Raw genomic sequence first — 18,524 nt, 5'->3', positions numbered from 1 at the left:
GTTTAGTCCTTGGCAGGACATGCCAACTTGTAGCACCATGCCTGTACCAGGGAGGAAGGATGTTGTTGCCTGGTAGATTAAAGTACACATTGTGATCCTGAGTTAATCTCACCCTGATTTTGATATTGCCATCTGTGTTTGCTTCTTACAGCCCCTCATCACCTTGGAGAGCAGCATCTCGTACATGTTCACTGTGGAGGGGACGAACACTGTAACTGTGCAAGTTGCTGGAGGCAACACCCTCATCCAAGACACCAAGGAGATCGCAGTGCATGGTACCCTCAGCCTTTTACAATTGTGTCTCAGGGGGTTGAAGCACAGACAGACAGACACTGCTGATCCAAAATGAACTCTGGGAACTAATAAGTGTCTGGAGGAACCTCTGGAGATAAACCTCTGATGACAAAGATGTGTCATGATGACAGAATACAGAAGTGAATAGGGTGTGGCAGCTAGCCAAATCTGTAAACTCAGCAATAGTAAGGTGGCTGGTGTCTCCTTTGTCTGTTGGTCTGTCTGTACACCCAGACAGGCAACTCCCAAAAATAAAAAACACTTGGAGCTGCAATCAGACTGCCTTCCTTCAGCTTTCCAGCTGTGGAAAGAAATAGTCGTAGTTCACCGTTAAGGTGGTCTGAATGCACCTGGTGTCTCTCTCTATCAGTGATTGTATAAATGACAGGAGTCTGGAGGGGTCTGGAAAAGAGGGGACAGAAATGACTGTTGCTGTCTCTGCCCATCTTCCATGTCACAGCTGGAGGTCTGAGTGAGCCCATGGGATTTCCCTATGGGTAATGTTTGGTATGTTCTTGCTGTATCTGCATTCCATGGGCTCCAAAAAAGACCCTTTGGCCAACCACAGAGGTTACCCTGTTTGGGGCTTGATAAATCCTGAGTGAAAGGGCTATCTCAGCAGCTCTGGCCAGGACTTTGAGATTTCTCCAGAGAATAATTTCCACCCTGGGTCAGTCTTCATTTTCCTTATCCAGTTAGTGGCATACAACATTTGAGGACAAGCTTTTCTTTGGATAGCAAGTTTTAGTGAGAGACCTGGGCTTCAAATAATTTGGGTTGATTTGAAGTCCAGCACTGTGTAGTTGAACTATGTGTGTCTTGTTTCAGTAATTAAATACATATAAATGTCCTGCTGTATTCTCAGACTTAGCAACCAACTAAACAGATATTTATTGATTGTCTGGCCATAAAATACAATGGGTTTTAATAATTTGTTAATATGATTTAATAATACCCAAACTTGCTATTAGCAAGTATTAGTAACTTGATGATTTTGAGCATTGCAAAGTGCTTACTTTTGGGAAATTTCCATCTTTCTACTAGTTTCTGGAATAAACCTGAATCAGGCATATCTAAGAGGGATCCCCACAGGTGATCTCAATCTTTTGTCCCAGTACGTCCCAGAGAGTGTTCTCCTGACTCTGTTTTTAAACACCTTGGAAGAAATCTTGCCATTCTGTTTAAAAGATCCAAATCTTTTGGCTTTAACACAAAGAGAAATTGACCCAGTTGAAATGTCCAAATAGTCCTGTGCAGTGCTGTGCTGCAGACTGACCTGGTCTAGGGAAGGAGTCCTTCCAATCCCCCAGTCGGGTGATCAATTCAGATCTGAGTACATAAATGAGTGACACATTTAGTAAACATGCACTTTGCTAAATTTGTACCCTAGTGTCCTATGTCAAGTGATTATGGCTCTAGGCAGGAAGGTATGGATTTCTGGTGCTATCAGTGGAGGAGATTTATCCAGGATTTTCTCAAATTGAGATTAACAGAGAAGAATTTGCTCAAAAAATAAATTGGACATGGTACTGAGGGGTCAAAAGTAGATTTTATATATCAGGCTCTGGGATAAACCTTCAGAACTTGAGAGAGGTTCCCTACTCTCTTTGGTGCTTGTTTTATTTTAAAAGATACTGCACTATCTAGACAGAAAGAACAGATCTTGCAAAAGATGCCAAATAAATGCTGTGCTGGCACATCCCTGCTATTCTGTGGATTTCCTCATTTATACTCTGGCTGGCTTATCTTGATCTAAAACTAGTGCCTTCTTACAAATGATTAATGGTACTTGTTTGAAGAGCCTGGAGATCAGTTGCTTCAAGGTGAGGCACAGCACATCTCCAGAAACATAAAGGAGAGTCTTCTGCCCTGATAACTTAAATCTGAGCTTGATTCCTGTCCTGAATCTGTGCCTTCCACTGGCCCAAATCCATTGTGCACAGCTGTCATAAGGACTCTAGGCTTGGTCTCTGGTGACACCAGAGGGGAGAGTTGGAATTGGAAAAAAAAATAAATTGTTCTGTATTTGAAGTCTAGGAAGTTTTTCTTCTTCCCAGCAATCAGTCAATTAGGAAGCAATTTCCAAGTGTTTTGTGAATAGCCATTGCTTGATTAGCCAGTCATTAGCACCACTGTGTTCTGCTTTGTTGGGGTATTAACCACTCATGGCTTCCCTCCAGGAGAGCAAACAGATAATATGTTTTTGAAAACATTACTTACAGCAAGTGTTTGCTCTGCAGACCACAATGCATACAATTATACAGACCTTCCAAATTTCAGCCAGGTGCTGCCTTATTTTCTGGTCAACTTCCTTGCAAGCAGAATCTGACAAAGTTGAGTGGCAAAATTGCAAAGCTCAGAGGCATCATGAAGGGAAGACATCTCCTCACCTCTCTCATTCTTGCTTCTGTCTCTTTGGGGAAAGCCAGAGGCTGGCATTATGGTAGAATGTCCTTTATAAGAACCATTATAAGAATTTGTTCCTTACAAGCTTTCCATCCTGCTTAGTGTTAGCCAGCCTTTTTCTTCCTTCAGCCTTTTCTCTCTCTTGCTTTAAGATAATTATGGTCTTCCTGTTGTCTTCTGCACCCTTATCTGTAGCCTGAACACTGCCTATTTAATTTTATTCCAGAGTATTTCCAATCTCAGCTCCTTTCATTTTCTCCCAACTTGGACTACCATAACCCTGACATCCCTGAATGGAGACAAGACATTGGGAAAGTCATCAAGAGAGCACTAGTACAGGTGAGCATCTGTTTCCTTGTGTCTACTAATATTGACTAGGTGGTTAAAACATGCACTTTTTTGACATACTAGCTTGAAAGAATGGGAAAGGACAGCAGTAATGAGGCTATCATTAAAAATCAATAAAAAGCTTCTTAGTGTGCTGGATCTTTTTACAGAGGCAAATTATATTGGTAATTTTGTGGAAATATTACAATTACTTTTATTAATATTTCTGTGGTACTTTTTAGCTTTTAATATCCCTGATGATTTTGCAAATTCTTGATTGTCATTATTTTTATCTTGACAAATTGATATGACATTATCTACTGTTTTCTACTCCAAATATTTGGTTAGTGTTACTGCGTGTTCTTAAACAGCGGATCTACCTCATCCCAGAAGACAGGCATTGTAGTAGGCTGGATGCATGAGGAAGATATTTTTATCTCTTCCTGATACTCAGTCAGGAGTTCCACATGCAGCTACATGTAGCAGCTGAACATTTTAGAGCTCTACTCCCTTTCCAACTGGGACAAAAAAATAAGAATTCAGAGTGAAAATAAACTTACCTTGAAAATACAGGATAAAGAGAGACTTCTGTGGGTAGGAAGAATACTGAATCTTCCTTTGGGATTAATTAGAATATGTAAATTAGTACTCATATTCTTGCAGGAAAGGGGACAGAATAATTTATGATATCAAATAGTCAGGGACTTTGGTTTTGTATGAAATCAGGAGATAGATTTAGACAAGCTTTTGTGGGTTTTGCATCCTGCCAAAAATGTATCTTGCTTTTTTTTCTTCAGCTACAGCTGTTCTTAGAAATGGAGGCTGATTATTTTTACTGGGAAAGTACAAACCTGCTCAGCTTTTCTCATCTGCAGCCCACTCAAAATTCACAGTTTATAAGATTTCCTACGTTGTTTTTTCATCCTGAGAAAACACTAAGTTAATTTTTTTAAACTGTTGTTCCCTTTTACTGTATTCAGAGTCAAGCTTGCAGGAAAAAAAGAGATTAATTAGGTTGTAACTATGAAGGGTTACAGAGAACAGTAGAAATCTTGTAGAAGTGCTTGCTTGTATATCCCACTGGGAATGGTATGCCCTGCTAATATATTTCAGCTCATGAATGAGGCCATGGAGCTCAAGGTAGCTGAGCATTTCTGAGGGAGGGGAGGCTTCCTGCCCTATGGAGGATGCACAGCTTGGATTTGGGGAGAGAGGGCAGCAGCCTTGGTGGGCAGGTCGTGCTGAAGGCAATTGTGAGCATCAGGTACTCTTGATTCAGTAAACTGAGCAGCCCCTTGCACAGCCCTCCTGATCAGCCACAGTAGTAAAAAATCTCCCACTGTGGACATGGTTATTCATGTATGGCAAATATGGATCCCCACAACCTGGTAATATAAAGTGATTGCAGTAAATTTCTTCATGTGTCCTTGTTATTTGCACACTCACCAGTGGTCACTGAGACACTCTCTGGATCTGAGTTTGGGTCATTCTTTTGTAGCAAGAACTGTATGGAAAATTCAGACCTGGAGACACGCTGTGTCTGGACTTTGGGTTGAGATCTTTGGGTCCAGGGATGTTGTCAAGCCTATGTTTACTTCTAGAAAGGAAGTAGAGTGGATATTTAGCAGAACTTCAATTTCTGACCCACTAAATGGGCAGACTGGCTCCTTAGGACCATAACACCTACACTGGAATGGGTAAATAAAAATTTAACAGCAGCACCATTTCTGGTAGTGAATAGAAATATGACTAACAAAATAGCAGCTAGAGCCCTCCTTTTTGCTTTTCTTTTACTTTTTTTTAGGTGACTGGTATCCCTGATGAACAGATCTTGGTAGCTGTGTTTCCTGGACTACCTACTTCTGCTGAACTGTTCATACTGCCTCATAAAAACACAACAGAAAGGAGGAAAAGCAGTGAGGGTGATCTAGAGCAAGTAAGGAAAGAAGAATTAATGGAACATTTATTCCTGTTGTATCATTTGCAGATGGGCCCCTTAAGTTGTGCAGCATTGAAAATACTTACAATAAGTGTGGTGGAAACTGATGCGTCTGGGACTGTGGTGCTACAGTTTATGGCATTAAAGAAAATTATTTTCAGAGGAAAAACAGGATTTCTAATACCTCACTGAAATATGTCACAGTCTACCACTAGAAGAAATTCTTACTAAATCAGTGGTGTGTCCTTATTACGGTAGTTATGGCCAAAGGAACCTTGAATATGTACTCCCTCTAGTCCCTGGAGGAATGCTAATAGACAGAGGCCAAAGCAGCAAGATAATATACTGAGGTTTACTAAAAATAAATCAGGCTCTTCAGCTCATATATCACAGGAACAAGACCTCTTTTTTTTTTTTTTCTGCAGCAGCGAATGTCCTGTGCAAACTATATTTGGAAGTTACAATATCCATCCATTTAGATAAATAGGTAATTACGGTGATGAATAGCAACAGTGATATGCAGGCAAGGAAAGAGCTAGGAACAACAGCATTAGTCTGCTAAGCTTTCATGTTAGAATTACCAAGTGATTAAATCAAGTCTATAAAGGCAAAGGAGTGAAGTACTGCTGCTGGAAAGGCTGCTCAGCTCTAGCTAGTGTTCTTGTATGCAGCATTTTTACAGTGCTGCATACAAGCTATGCAGCAGCATGCAAGCTATGGGTAAGCCCAGTGCCACATAACTCTTGGAAGACTAAGTTTTCTGTGATCAAATATTAAATAATTCAGAGGACTACTGAATTCAGTGGGAGTTCTTATCACCCACTGAGTAAAGTCAGTTCCTGTAGAGTAGTACTTTTGTCCTAGAAAGGTAGCAAAGCTGGCCTCTCAAATTTATGGTGTTCAGAGTGCAGAAGAGATGCACTGAAGTGGGAAGATTTGAAAGATTTTTTGGAGGAGGTGTTCTGGGAGTCATGTCTATCCTGTTCAGTAGGACCTGTCAGTACTAGAACTCCATCTGAACAAGCTATTGTGTAAATATTTCATATATCAGTCTTATGCTGACAGCTCAGTTAGGTTTCTGACTAAGTGGGCATGAGGCCTGAAGCTCTAGTGCTCTAATTTTATTTGACAGTCTACTCAGTTGTACCTTGGCACCTGTTGTTGGCTTCTGCTTGAGGAGCTCTGCCCTGGAGAGTAGGTTATCAAGACTACTCAGTAGCTGTGCCCTGTCTATGAGAACTACTCTATGGAGATCAGGAATCAACAAACTCAGGTTCCAGTGTGACATGCCAAGTGTGTGCTCTGGGGCGACCAAATAAATACATCATAGCAGGGTTGCTGATATCCCAGCTCAGCAACTCCAGTAAACTACAGTCTAAGGCTGCTTTTCTAAGTGATGGAGAAATATGGCAAATTTTTCACTAATCTTAAAAACTGGATTGTCTCATCTCTCCAATAGCCTATTTAAATAGAAGCTATATGACAGGATCAATATGAATAAAGAAGTGTAAGATGAGACTAACTTAGTTCCATTATCCACCAATAAAAGGCCAATAGGTCAGTGATTGCCAAATGCATTTGATCAAACTCACAGGATATTGTCGAGGGTAAAAAGATCCTTAGTTATTTTCCCTCCTCCTCCTGTAGCCTCCCCAGAAAATAAAAAAAAATTTGCTAACCCTCTTGATTTGCTCCTCAGGAGAGATATAACAACATACTATGTAAGTCTCAAAAGTCCTGTAAGGGCGATTTGCACACAATAACACTGAGTTCCATATAGAGCACATGTACATCTTTCCACTTCCTCAGTCCTTCCTGAAAGCACTAAGAGAAATTAGCACCTTTCTTGGCTTATGTGCATTCCTGAATGTTCTCCAGACTTTGCTATCTTCTATATTGTAACTATTGTACCTCTTCTTATTTCTTCAGGTGGTAGAAATCCTTTTTAATGCTCTCAACCAGAACCTGGTCCAGTTTGAACTGAAGCCTGGTGTTGAAGTCGTTGTGTATGTTACTCAGTTAACATTAGGTGAGTGTGGAGTCAAATGCCTAGCTGTGGTTCTCTTGAGGCTTCAGACAACTCTAGGAGAACCAGTTTACATCAGAGCACTCACAGTTTGGTATGTGCTACTGGGACACATAGGACTCATTGAGGCATTGTGGTAGAAGCAGGAAGTGTTAAAAACAATCCATCAGGGGCATCTTCATGCTCCAGTTTGTACAAGTATAAAAAGTACCTTGTAAGAGTTCCCTATGGTTTAATCAACCAGTGCATTGGTGTTTTTCAAGTGTTTTAGAAAACCAGGTGAATGGTGTTCTATAGAGCCCTCATTGGGCACATGTGGAATTCAGGGGAGATATTGCTAACTTACATGGATATTGGATCAAATCCTTATTGCAAAGGGCTTGTTACAGTTATTACTAGCTAAAACCTTTAAAGTGGCAAAGTACTCGTGAAAGGAAGATCTAGGCCTCTTACAGGGAATATGTGCCTGAATACTGACTTCTACAAATTGGAATTTATTTAAATTTCAACCTATCTTCATTTTTGGACAGAGTAACCAACAGTCACTTTAAGCTTCATCACCCCCTTTGCTTTAAACTACCCTGATGTGAAGCTCTCAGCTATTGGTGAGACAGTCATGGTTACAAAGGAGGTGATGGATTTAATTTTGCCCTTGATTTTTATGACTGCCCTTGCAATTGTCTGCAATGTGGGATCTTGTGCAAGTACCATTGCTGATAGCCTCTCTGAAAGACTGGGATTCCTATTCCGCAGTAATACACTTCAGCTTCTTTTTATGAGAGGCTCTGAGAGAGCCAAGAACTGGGGGAAATCAAAGCTCGTGACTTTCCCTACAGGTAATATCTTTTTACCTTCACTCTTTAACAGTGTTTGGGGATGAGAGTCAGATGTTAACAGGAGTAGGCTGGAATTATTTAATTTGAAAAACTGGGAGTGGGATACAAATGTCGGCAGTCTCCAGGTGGCTCGAATTCTCCAGAATTTGGATTTATTCTAGCAAGACATCACATTTAACATATATTGCACAACTATTATTGCACCCCTTCCGGTGTGGGTACTGTATGTTTCATGACCATTCCCATAGTATTTTGCCTTGGATTAAGTGACACTCTTTTCCATAAAACAGTCAGAAGTATAAGTAGCAGAATATTGGCAGGATCAGATTGTTAGGTGTGGAAGTTTGGCAACAAAATCAGAAGTGACTATATTTGCATGACTTTGTTCCCATCTTCAGGGTGACAGAAAAAGAATAGAGAATAGTAAAACACCAAAACCAAATATTTATGCAGAATGAGAAACACTTAGCTGCTACTTATAATCATTTGTGCCTCATTAGAGACTTCTCATCAGACACTTGATTCTCAGCACAGTGCTCAGGCCATTAAGATAGTGTGCTCTGATGAGCTGTGGGAATAGCTGCATAAACAAGGTATAGGAATATACTGTATTTAAACCACCGAAAATGTCAAGGATTGATGGATCAAATCTCCAAAATGTTATAATGTATTGCGTGCTTGGGTCCAGGATTATTGCTTGGGCTCCTCCACATTATGAAAACTGACTCGATTTAAAAGTCTCTAAGGTCCAATACCAGGATGAGCCTTGAGGCTTCTCACAAGACTGTCACATGTGAGACAGACATACGTCCTTGGAAGATGGGAGTTGTGCTGTTCATTGATGCTCTGAGGTAGCTTCTCCAAAGGGGAATACACATGCATTAAGACACGCTTCATAAAATTCATTTTCACTCCAGTCCCTGGAAAATCCTGAAGAGAAATAGCCCACACTGTTAACACAGGAGTGATCAGGCATTCAGCTAAGCATATCTTGCTGTGCCTTTTCACTCGGAGATGTTAGACTGCACTGTCTTGAAAAGGGGGCTTGACTTTTGAAGGACGAGAGAGTCAATTTGTTTCCTACTGATTAGTTTTTCCGAAAACAGTGTGCACCATGCACTGATGATAAAGCAGATGTGACAAAGACAGAGTTGAGCTCAAGTCTCTGCTAGTTAATGTGTTCCCTTGTAAATCCTGAAAATATAATGCTCTGCTTTTCGTCCTGCAGCACCCCTTGTTGATTCCAGCTCGGGTCACAGCAGTTCTGCGATGCTGATGTTGCTGTCTGTGGTGTTTGTAGGCTTGGCTGTTTTTTTAATCTACAAATTCAAGAGGTAAGTTGAAAAACTTTGGGATGGGAGAAGGAGACACTGAGTGGTTTATAGAAAAACTAGGCAGAGCTGTGCCTGAACTGCAAACGTAGAGCAAGTTATGCTGGCCTGAGACTTAGACCAGTATAGTTCCCTATTTCTACAAGAGAAAACCATCTACTGCCCTTTGACCACAAACTCAGTGTTCCAAAAGCTCATCAAGAGCTCAGAAATCAAGCTGTAGCCTGCTTCAGCAGATGTGTTTGAACCACACATCAGAAACGGGAATCCTCTGTGCTCTCTGGGTACTGAGATGCACAGGGCAGGCTTAATCAAAAAACCACATAATATGTGGCTTCATAGAGCCTATGTCCACCTGGCCATCTGCCTTCTCATTTGCAGCATCTCATTTGTATCTTGCAAAGTGAATGGGTTAGTTTTGCAGAGGAACAGGTGTGATTATGTTAAAGGTGGGAGACTCAAAGCCAGAAAATTTTGTGTAAAGCATCAAAATGCCTTTGGGAATCTGTGCTGAGATTTACTTTGACAGATGTTAATGTAAACCTTTTGCTTCCAGCAGCAGGTAGGACCAGTGCTGGCCCATGGCACTTGGCTACTGCAAGCTGTGAAACAAAATATGTGATAAGAATGACCTGTTTGCTCTAGGGCTGCTTTATGAGAATATATTTTAGGCAGATGGAGCTCCTTAGAAGGAACTTTGCATTCAGTACAGTACTTACTATATAAAATGATTTATGTGCCCAGATCCTGCCCAGTGGTAAAATACTGTATTAGAAGCATAAGCTGAGTCTGATTTCAAAAAAAAAAAAAAAAAAAATTAAAAAAAAAAAAAAAATCAAACTTCCTGGGCATAGTAGTTCCTTCAAATGGGGAAACTACAGCTCTTCCTGTCCAATTCCAGCTATGTTTCTTTCTCCAGCTTTTCTGCACTCCAGAATAATGCTAGTACTCTTTAATGATCATAGTGGGATACAAACTATTAAAAATGGAATGATAATACTGCATGTATCCTCTTCTTCAGATTTAGTTTCCATAATTTCTAACCTCTTACGTTAATCATTGTCAAAATCAGTGAGTGACCCTGCTTCTAGTGCTTGATCCTGTGCACATTGATATCTGTGACCAAGCTCCCACTGACTTCAGTAGCCCAGGATAATTTCCAGAGAATGCATTTATGTGAATCTGCTCAGACGCAGATTTCAAGGCCTTCAGCATGACCTCCTAATCGCAGTCTGAAATCCTCTCTCTGCTTCTGTGAGGTGGAATACAGCTTCCCATATGAATGGGGAATGGGACATGGGACTTGTTTAAGGCATTGGTTTAATAACGTGCTGGGGAGACATCTGATGATTTCTCTCATGCCCATATGTAAGATGAGGAGGGCAAAGAAGTCTTTCTGGGGGATGTGTCAAGGTGTAGGTACAAACCTGTGTAAGACATGCTTTCCTTTCTTTCTTGGTGAGATGGTTTCTTGTTTGGACTGATGTCTTTGTCAGCAATTTGTTATGAGAAAGAAGGATCTGTATATTCCAGCTGCCAGAAACAGTGAGGAGCTTGTTAATCTGCTTTGGCAGTCTCCAGGTCACGTTATACTACTACAGCTCATAAAACTGACTCTTGTACTACTTTAGCATCCTGAGCCTTGAGCATCGCAGCCATCAGCTTTCTACTGTGCTCCAGGGCTGGGAAGACCTGCCTTGTTAAAATCTGTCTGAAAATTGAAGGTATTACAAATTGGGAGTGAGGAGGAAGGTGGTTAAAGCATCAGTTTTGCTTAGCACAAAAGCTCATCAACTTGCTGTCCCCCCTTATCTGGTCTGTCCCAAAGAGGATGAACCCAGAACGAACCAACAAAGTTTAGGATTAAGTCAGATACACAGAGAGTTCTCTACTTGATTTTTCAGAACAGAAAGCAGGTTTTCAGCTCTCTCTAAAACCCCTGGGTCAATGAAGCAGAAATGAGAGCATGCAACAATTCTTAGTGGAAGAAGGGGGGCAAACCCAAAAGCTTTCCTCTACCTCTCAGTGATGCAGAGGTCCATTAGGCATGTGTACTTTTTTGATTAATGGTGATCCCAGCCTGAATACAGGACTGCTGTGTACAGGGAAATGTTGTGGGGAGAGAATAGGCCTGCATGAATTTTTAACTCTACAACTTCACAGATTTGGTACTTTGCTGGTTTGCACACAGACTCCTTATTATGAATCCCTCAATTTATAGACTCAGCAGGCATGTTAAACACTGCTGCCAGAGAGATGCCTGTTGAGCAGGTCCAGGTGGAAAAGGAAGGAAGAGGGAAGAGTATGCAAATAAACTGTAAAGAGGTGGTTTCATTTCTAGTAGTATGAGCAGGTCAATACTATGTGTGTATGAGTGGTGAGCAGTGGTGGAGCAGTCGAGGAGTGTGCATGTCCTGAGACAGGACTGCAGAAGTGTGTGTGCTCAGAGTTGTGTGGTGGGATGTTGTGTCCACCTGTGTCTGTACTGCGAGGCACAGCAGAATTAGGTATGTGTGTATGGATACACATATGTACAGCCACCTCTTTTTTCCCTAACTTTCCCTAACTCTTTTTCCCCCTTCTGAAGTGGAGGGGTCTCTATTCACAGTTCTAAAAAGCTTTTCTCACCTTTCCTCTCCGAGCTCAGAAGACAATCACTTCTCTGCCATCGCATTGTTTGGAAGCAAAATTAAGTCTTCCAGTATCTCCAGGCATGTTCTCATGTCCATGTCTCTACACATCTCCAGATGTATTCTGGACACTTAAATCCTATGGGAATGACTTAGTTCTCTTGCATTCCCTGTGTAGTTTTTATGTCTTCTAGTGTCACGTAAGGCATATTTTAACATTACAGATTAGGAGAAAGGGAGAAGATAATGAGATTTGTTATCTGCTACTAAACATTCCCAATATGTCCTGGCCTGCTGCTGGTTAAGAACAGAATGCCAGCTCAAGCCAATAGGACTAGTTGGTTGAGGCCAAAACTTCACTGGAGTAGTATCAGCATAGATCTATTGAATGCATGAGAGTTGAGGCAATTTCCACTGCTTTCAGTCTCTGACATGTCCAACAGCAGACAGATTAGCATAAAGATATAACATTTTATATAATTTCTTTTGAACATATCTTCTTTCTCTCTCCTGTGTGCTTTTAGGAACTGAAAATATTCTCCGGATTTTCTTTTTTTGAGCAGCGTGGACTGTCTAACTAACTGACTTTCCAGGATACCATTCTAACAGTCCAAGTTAATTTCACTTGGAAGAAGGAAGAAGAAATACTCCCTTAACTTTTTTGGGTTCCTGAGCAGCAAGGGAAAATAAGTCCCTGCAAACTTGCATGATCCATAGCATGACAAACATTTTTTTTGCAATGCAATGGTAACAAATAGACTTTGGAAGGGTACTATGAGTTCCAAATCCTGTACTCTGAGGCAGGACCAATTCTTTATAACTCTTTCTGTGACAATTCCTATTGAGTCAGTGTGGGCTTGTCAACAGCAGCAAGCCTAGCGATTTTTTTTTCTCAACTGATAGTAGTGCTCAAATGGATTTTTACTTTTGGTTTCCAATGCCCCACTGATCATATAATAAATACTGAGAGAGCTGACAATTGCAGCTGATTGTACGTAGTTGATTGCTGCACTCTGAGCTGAGTACAGTGTCCACTGTGTGTGCGACTTCTCATTTATAAGGACAGGACCAGAACACTCGGGTTTACAGCTGTCAGTGGCCTGGGATTTGGGGTAGCTTTAGGCTGGTATTGGAATCAGTGGATGATAATGGCACTTTTAGAGATGAACATCTCTGTGTTGCTTTCACCATTCTGAGGGCTCACTGCCAGAGCTGCATTTCTGGGATTGGTCTCAGTTTAATTTGTCTGAGTAAAAAATGACATGCTGAGGATTCCTGTGTTACAAAATATAGCCTCTTGTTTTCCTTTCTTGTGCAGGAAAATCCCTTGGATTAACATCTATGCCCAAGTTCAGCATGACAAGGAGCAGGAAATGATTGGCTCTGTCAGCCAAAGTGAAAATGCCCCCAAAATCACTCTGAGTGAGTTCACAGACCCTGAGGAGCTGATGGACAAAGAGCTGGACACAAGAGTGATGGGTGAGAGCCCTCCACTGTTTTTTTTTTTCCCACAGTCTGGATGAGGATGTTGGTCACTGGGGTATTAGAGAAGCAGTGACTGTGACTCCGGGTACAAGTAGAGCCTGAGGCACTGAGATAGGGGTTAATCTCTCTCTGCAACATAGTAACAGGCAGTTTTTCTGACAACTTTTCCCACAGTGTTACATGACCGGGGTAGGAACCTGTAGCCAACAATAGCTATATGGGACTTAGTAATGCCTGTGTCTCGCACTTATGCCTGCTCATGACTCTGCCTCTCCTGTGAAGTACCAAATTTGCTGAACCCTCCAAAGAATCAGCTGAGCCAAGCTTACACTGTTGGTGTGCTATGATTGCAAGCAAATATGTCCCTAATAGTTTAATGAGTTTACTGCTGGTCAACTGAGCTGTAGTAATGAGTTTTCTGCATGCTCCCTACTTGTTGCAAATACAAAAGAGGATGTCTTACTTCTAAACACCTTTGCTGTCTTTACACTTAAACAAGCACATCCTAAGAAGGAGTGAGAAGCAATATAGACCAAACTGTTAAAGCCACTGCACTGACTTTCTTCTCCATTTTCTCCTCCACAGGAAGCATCTCAACAATTGCCAACAGTGAAAGCACAAAGGAAATCCCCAACTGCACTAGTGTTTAATACTGAGAATCCACTTGGTCTACAATATTTCTGACTTTTTATTTGTAATTATTATTGTTATTATTATTATTATTATTATGAAAAAAGAAAGAGTTATATGTCATTATTATCATTTGGGAGGGGATGGGGTGGGCTTTTTGTGTTTACCAGGGCTGCATTCATAAATAGCAGGGGTTCTTCATATTTAGGAAATACACATCAGATTAGAAATAAAAAGCAAAGAATGAGTCCAGTGTGCAATGGGATTTGAATGCCAGCCTCCTGTTAAACACAGAACAGGAATTAAGTATTCAAATCCAACAGATAGGTATTGTACCTTAGGCAACATGTTGTAAGTAAATTGTCCCTTTTCAGCCCTTTTCAAACTAAGTCATGAATCATCTACTTCATTCTGCCAGAGGGTTCAGACTGGGCTGTTAGACGAGGCTCTGCAACATGCCAACATCCCTTGCTTCCCGATGACGTGCATGTCTCAGCTTTTTACAGGATCTTGCCTCTTTTAATTGCTTTCAATTTCAGTCACCCTCTGGCACTGTTGACTGCTGAGAAAGGAAAAAAAAATCAGAGCAAACACACACATCAGTGTTCCTTGGACTACAGACTGGCTGGAGGGGGCAGCACCACAAGCAGTGGAGGAGCACGCCTGAGTTTATGAATGCAGCCTAAACCCTGTGCATGTGAATAGCGAGGATGCTGAAGGCCTACTGTAGATAATTACAATGTACATAGCTTTTTATTTCTTGGGAAATAATTTAATGTTTAGTAAAAGAAGATATGTTTAAAACAGAACCTGAACCACACACAGACATGCACGCACACACACACGCGTGCACACACACACACACACACACACACACACACACACACACGTGTGTGCTCGTACACGTCAGCCAACCAGGGACCGTGGCTGAATCACGCTTTGGTTCCAAGTGTGTTCCAGTTGTCTGTCATATTTCAATCTGACACAGCTGTCTATAAGCAGCATAGTTTATTTCTCTGTGTATAACTGCAAGCCTTTTTTAACATATATATATATGGTGTCATTTCCTATGATGGGGCAGAAGATATTAGTGGGACAGACTGTGAGCCTGTCGTAAATATTTTAACGATGTTCATTGTTTACTCATCTCTGTCACTGTTGTCAACTTCTGAGAAGGATCTTGGTGACATTTGTTAGTGAAAATGAGGAAAACAATCATGAAATTATCACCATCTCAGTGTGGACAAATATCAGTGGCCTTGCAGTACCTAGTACAACCTCAACTCAACAGTGAAGCAGGCTGCAGTAGCTTTATTCCCTGGGAGAAGTTATGCTTTTAGCAGTTAAGCTGATGAAGTGAAGTGCTATTTAGGATGTGTAAGAGTAGTAAATTTTGGCTGAACAAGATGTATGCGATTAGGGACTGCTCTTTGGAGAGGGCAATGAAGGGTCAGACTTGTATAAATGAGCTATGAAAAGTCCTTCTTATGAGTGCTGCAGAACAGCAGCTTCCAATTCAGAGTGGAAATGCCATCAGAGTAATTTCTGTGTGCTAGTTGATGCTTCCTAATTAGAGCAAGGACGGTAATGAAGAAAATGTATTGAAAAAGCTCTTTAGAAATTTTCTACTACACTGAATTGAAGATATCCCTTAGGAGTGATGGAGTTCTGAGGTAAGAAGTTGACCTAGTGATGAGTTACTTTTATCCATTTTTCTTGAGTTGGTGATGTCAAAAATGAACCTTATTCTGCAGAGTATTGAGTTGTATGACCCCACTGGAGGGAAAGGAAGGTTGAACGCGTGTCTGGGAAGATGTTCTTTTGTTTGCGTGATAACAGGAGGCTGAAATGACACCAGGTGACAATGTTTGTTGTAATTTTTTAGGATCTGGATGCAGGACTCCACATCAAAGGTTAAAATCCTGATGGGTCTGCAGATGTAGAGAAAAGTGGTTAAACACAGTTTGGCAGAAAAACTCAAGAGGTATTTCAAGATTAAAATTGTAAAACCAAAACTTAGGAAAATACTGTTTTGTGAGAAGTGCTAAAGTTAAATATTCTCAATTCTTCTTCTTCATTTCAGTCAGGCTTGTGGACCTTTTCTTTTGATTTAAAAATATTTCTCTACTATTTCTTCCCTCACTTTTCTGCTCTGGTTTCTAGTATAAGCTGGAGAGTGATGGCTGTGTTATTCTACTTAACCTTGAGTTTCCATCCATCACATGTGCATAACTGTTGCATTACTGTCTTTGTTCTACTGAAACATCAAAGTAGTTTACAGTAATGGCCTAGTCTGGTGATAAGACTGTTAGCACAAGGCCATAGCTTCTATTCAGGTATAGATGGGAAGGATGTTGTACATAAACAGTGGTCCCGTGGGCCTTGAGCTAAACTGTGGGCTGATCTTAGTCTTTGCTGATCATTAGGGTTCAAAGGACCAATTTGGGGAGCTGCTGCAGAGAACTGAATGTAAAGTACTCATTGTTTTCTGTGTTAACTTTCTCTTTTATAAAACACAAAACAAAGTTAAAATATTCCTTGTTGTTTGGAGTTTTCTAGGTTTTTCATGGGATTGATATCATGTTGATTTAACAGGAAAGGCAGGGTATTGCAGTTTTCACAATTTCTTTTTGCAATTTAATTTTCACACTTTTAAAGATGGCTGTTAAATGTGTCATAACAAATGGGAGGAAGCAAAGAGGGAAAATTGAGAGTAAGATGATGAAAAAATGGAAACATTTTCACTTCTCAAAAAGAAATTTAATCTCAATGAAGGTTAGGGAATTTCTGAATGACACAATTAATTTTTTGAGAAACATCTATCCAGAAAACCATTTTCAATCCAAAATGATCCTAAAATATTCTACAAAGCAGATAAAAAAGATCCGTGGAGCCAGAACTGAATGTCAAAAAAAAACCTGACTGATTCTTGAGTTCACTCAAACTTCATGTTCCATGAGACTTAGTGGGTGTCACTACCTCTCTGGGTAGTTTGTCACACTGCTGTCAGGACCAGGGTGTGCTCCATGCACATCTGAAAAGAGCTCCCTAGGGTGTGCATGGGACTAGACTTGCCAAATAATACCTGCTGCCTTAGGGCACAGTCATGGCTGATGGCAGCTGAAAGAAGCTTGTGTTCATAACTGAAAGCTGCTCCTTTAGGATACTAGAAGGGTAACTACTGTGTTCCAGTGGGATACTGAAGGCTGTATCTATCTATCCATGGGACCTCTGTAAGGTTTGCATTGGGCAATCAACACTGTTCATCTATTTTGGAAGGTACTGAGCTGTGGTGTTAGCACAGACTGGAGCATTGGCCACTTTTGTTTGTGTGTGTCTTGCTGCAAGATAACTTGAGGTTGTCATTAGGATTTTTTCCCCTGCAGGAAAAATTCCCCCCTGGGGAAAATGTACTGGGAATACTTGAAGCTGTAGACTGTTACTTACCTGAGTAATGAGGGAAAGAGACCATGGCATGACTAGAACATAAATAGCTCCCACACTCTAGTTATGTAAAAAGAAGAAAAGAAACAGACAGAGAGCAAGAAACTGGGTCAGTGCCCTCTATCACTGCCAGCCTTTCCCCCATGATGGATTCTACTGTATTAGCTATAATTTCAGAATAATGCATAAGGCATAGAGACTAGATGCAACTTCTGGCTCTGTATGGCTGACAACCTGATGTAAACACCAAACAGATCCTCTGCTTAGTTTAACTAGTGCTTGAGACCCCCAGCACTAAGCCCAGATGGATCAGAGGTAAGACTAGAGCGACTGGAGACTGCAGAGGGTTTCAGACACAGTTGCCATCAACAAGATCATGTGCAGCAAGTGTGTGTTTTCTTCTGGACTAAGGTTTGGTTTCATGGATGTGCAAAGATGCCCTGATGTCCTCTTTTCCTTCAATCAACTCCCACACACATTCCAGGTCTAACAAACCAAACCAGAATCCTCACGTGTCAGACACTGCACTAAACCCAAACCACCACCATGATTTTAAAGGATTAAATGAGACAGACAATTGCAATACCTGTATTGAACACAGTAACACAACTGCATGAGTCATATATATACATATATATATACTGTTCTTGGTTTTATTGTTCCATTTGAATATTTCTACTGTAAAAAAAGGCAGTGGTTTTGAAATTGTTGAAAATAAATGTATTTTTGTACATCAGAGTTACCCCTGGCTGCTTTTTCAGTCCTTGTTCTTCTTATATTTCCTTTCGGCAAAGTCTGCTCTTTCTTCTGAATTTCCCTTGCCATATCTGGCCCTCCAACTCTGTTGTTCAGGGTCATGCAAAGCACATGGAGGGTCAGCAGAGAAATGTTCTAAGGCAAGATTTTTTAAGATAAAAGAGAAAACAACTACCTCTCATTCCTTCTTACTGCTCCCCTCCAAAAATAATTATCTTCTTACCTTTCCATTCTACAGGCTGATTATCTTTGGAGTCTTGGAGGTGAATAGAAGGGGCAAACTATCTGCTTGTGCAGACATGACCCCATGAATCCCATACTCTCACCTAACAGACTTTAGCCTGTAAGAGACTGTGGAGTGTTTATGTAGGGAAAAAAAAAAGAATAAAAGAAAGAAAAAGTATTTTCTTCGCTCTGTGG

At 40.8% G+C, this 18,524-nt stretch overlaps 1 protein-coding gene across 1 annotated transcript in view; it reads left to right on the top strand.

Annotated features, from left to right (window-relative positions):
• Positions 1-18,032, top strand: part of SORCS3 (sortilin related VPS10 domain containing receptor 3) — a 285,430-nt gene extending 267,398 nt beyond the window's left edge. The window contains exons 21-27 of the mRNA XM_051800035.1: positions 152-275; positions 2,927-3,039; positions 4,832-4,963; positions 6,896-6,995; positions 9,057-9,162; positions 13,108-13,268; positions 13,860-18,032. Of these exons, the coding sequence (XP_051655995.1) occupies positions 152-275; positions 2,927-3,039; positions 4,832-4,963; positions 6,896-6,995; positions 9,057-9,162; positions 13,108-13,268; positions 13,860-13,924 (801 nt within the window). The 3' untranslated portion in view covers positions 13,925-18,032. The remainder of the gene's footprint in view (positions 1-151; positions 276-2,926; positions 3,040-4,831; positions 4,964-6,895; positions 6,996-9,056; positions 9,163-13,107; positions 13,269-13,859) is intronic.
• Positions 18,033-18,524: the final 492 nt, after the last annotated feature.

This window comes from Manacus candei, unplaced genomic scaffold (genome assembly GCF_025592945.1).
Source record: "Manacus candei isolate 608988 ecotype Guabito, Panama unplaced genomic scaffold, ASM2559294v1 h1tg000050l, whole genome shotgun sequence".
NCBI classification, from domain to species: Eukaryota; Metazoa; Chordata; class Aves; order Passeriformes; family Pipridae; genus Manacus; species Manacus candei.
The sequence above is the reverse complement of the archived record's forward strand: the minus strand, read 5'-3'. Positions and strand labels throughout refer to the sequence as shown.